General features: G+C 54.5%; 1 protein-coding gene across 1 annotated transcript in view; it reads left to right on the forward strand.

Moving 5' to 3' along the window:
- The first annotated feature begins 610 nt into the window (after positions 1-610).
- Positions 611-1,308, forward strand: part of Oaf (out at first homolog) — a 16,805-nt gene continuing 16,107 nt past the window's right edge. The window contains exons 1-2 of the mRNA XM_010629467.3: positions 611-706; positions 1,004-1,246. Coding sequence (XP_010627769.1) covers positions 611-706; positions 1,004-1,246 — 339 coding nt within the window. The remainder of the gene's footprint in view (positions 707-1,003; positions 1,247-1,308) is intronic.

Raw genomic sequence — 1,308 nt, forward strand, 5'->3', positions numbered from 1 at the left:
ATGTCGGCAGGAATCCAGTTGAGAGACCCTGGGCATCTCCAATTTTCTATCCGGCAGGCTCAGGGGCCCTTAGGGGTGCAATCCTTGGGCCAATCCAATTATTCTCTGGTACCCTGCCTCAACTCCCCAAGATGAAGATTAAGTCCTCAGTGGCCAGGTTGTTCCCCAGGAGAAATGCTGTTTATTTTAGATCTTCTGCGCCTAATTTCTGTCAAGGACCAACTGTCATCCCCTACATCAAGCACCACACGGGCTCTTGTTAAGGTCAATTCTCTATTCTTTTCCCTAGCCTCTGATTCTGCAAGTTCAGAGACCCAACGATCTGCGTCTTTAACAAGCACCCAGACTATTCCCCTGCTAGACCATTCTTTAGGTAAAAACATATTTGGAAAACCCCCGAGAATCTCTTCAATCCCTTTCAGTCCTGAATTTAGGCCATAGAGTGTAACCCTAAGGGCCCCAAGTAAGGGATGCACTCTACTGACCCTGTAGCCACAGGGCCTTATGCTGGGGATCCTATCAGGGAAGGAGAGTACAGAGCAAAGAAGGGTTCTGCCCACCTGCGGAGACCATCCTAAGGAGGACAGGGAAACCTAGAACGGATGTGAGAATGACCACGGAGAGCAATGGCTCTGAGCATGGCTCTGCGGACTTCTCTCACACGGCACTTGCAGAACAGAACATGGGCATCATCGATATACACCAGGCAACGCCACTGCAGTTTTAAGACAAAGTGAGGCAGCAAGTCAGAGAAGGCAGGAACACACATCTCCCAGTCTTCACCCTGCTTATTGTTGGGGTGCACGTCAGGGTAGGCGAGTCTTCTTAGGGAGGAGGGAGGCCGCGTCCCCAGCTGTGTGGGGGGGGCTAACTGAAAGTCGAGACCCGAGTGTAAAGGAAAGCTTCCGAGGGACTTACAAAGTGTGCCCTCGCCCCGTGACGGTCTCAGGTGTGAAATCTCACACCTGAGGGGTGAGAACCCCGGCGCCACTCCCTGATTTAGGGCAGGAGAAAGGGGAAGTGGGAGAGGAGGTTTGATTTCGCAGACGCTTCTGAGAAATTCGCTGTGTCAGAGAAGCTAAAAGACCAAACCAAACCCCTAAAAATACCCCGCCCGGGCCGCCGAAGGGGCGCAGCGGGGAGGGCGGGACCCCGAGAAAGCCCTTCTTCCGCAAAGCGGCCGAGCTCCGGTTCCCTCTCACCGGCCCCTCCCCCGAGCCGCCGCGGGCCCTTTAAGGGCGGAGAGGTGCGCGGTCTCTTTAAGGCAGGTCCCGGTGGTTTCTGTTTTCTGAAGGAAGTGACGGGGGG

The sequence above is a fragment of the Fukomys damarensis genome, unplaced genomic scaffold (assembly GCF_012274545.1).
Source record: "Fukomys damarensis isolate Sample0158 unplaced genomic scaffold, DMR_v1.0_HiC HiC_scaffold_16, whole genome shotgun sequence".
Taxonomy (NCBI): domain Eukaryota; kingdom Metazoa; phylum Chordata; class Mammalia; order Rodentia; family Bathyergidae; genus Fukomys; species Fukomys damarensis.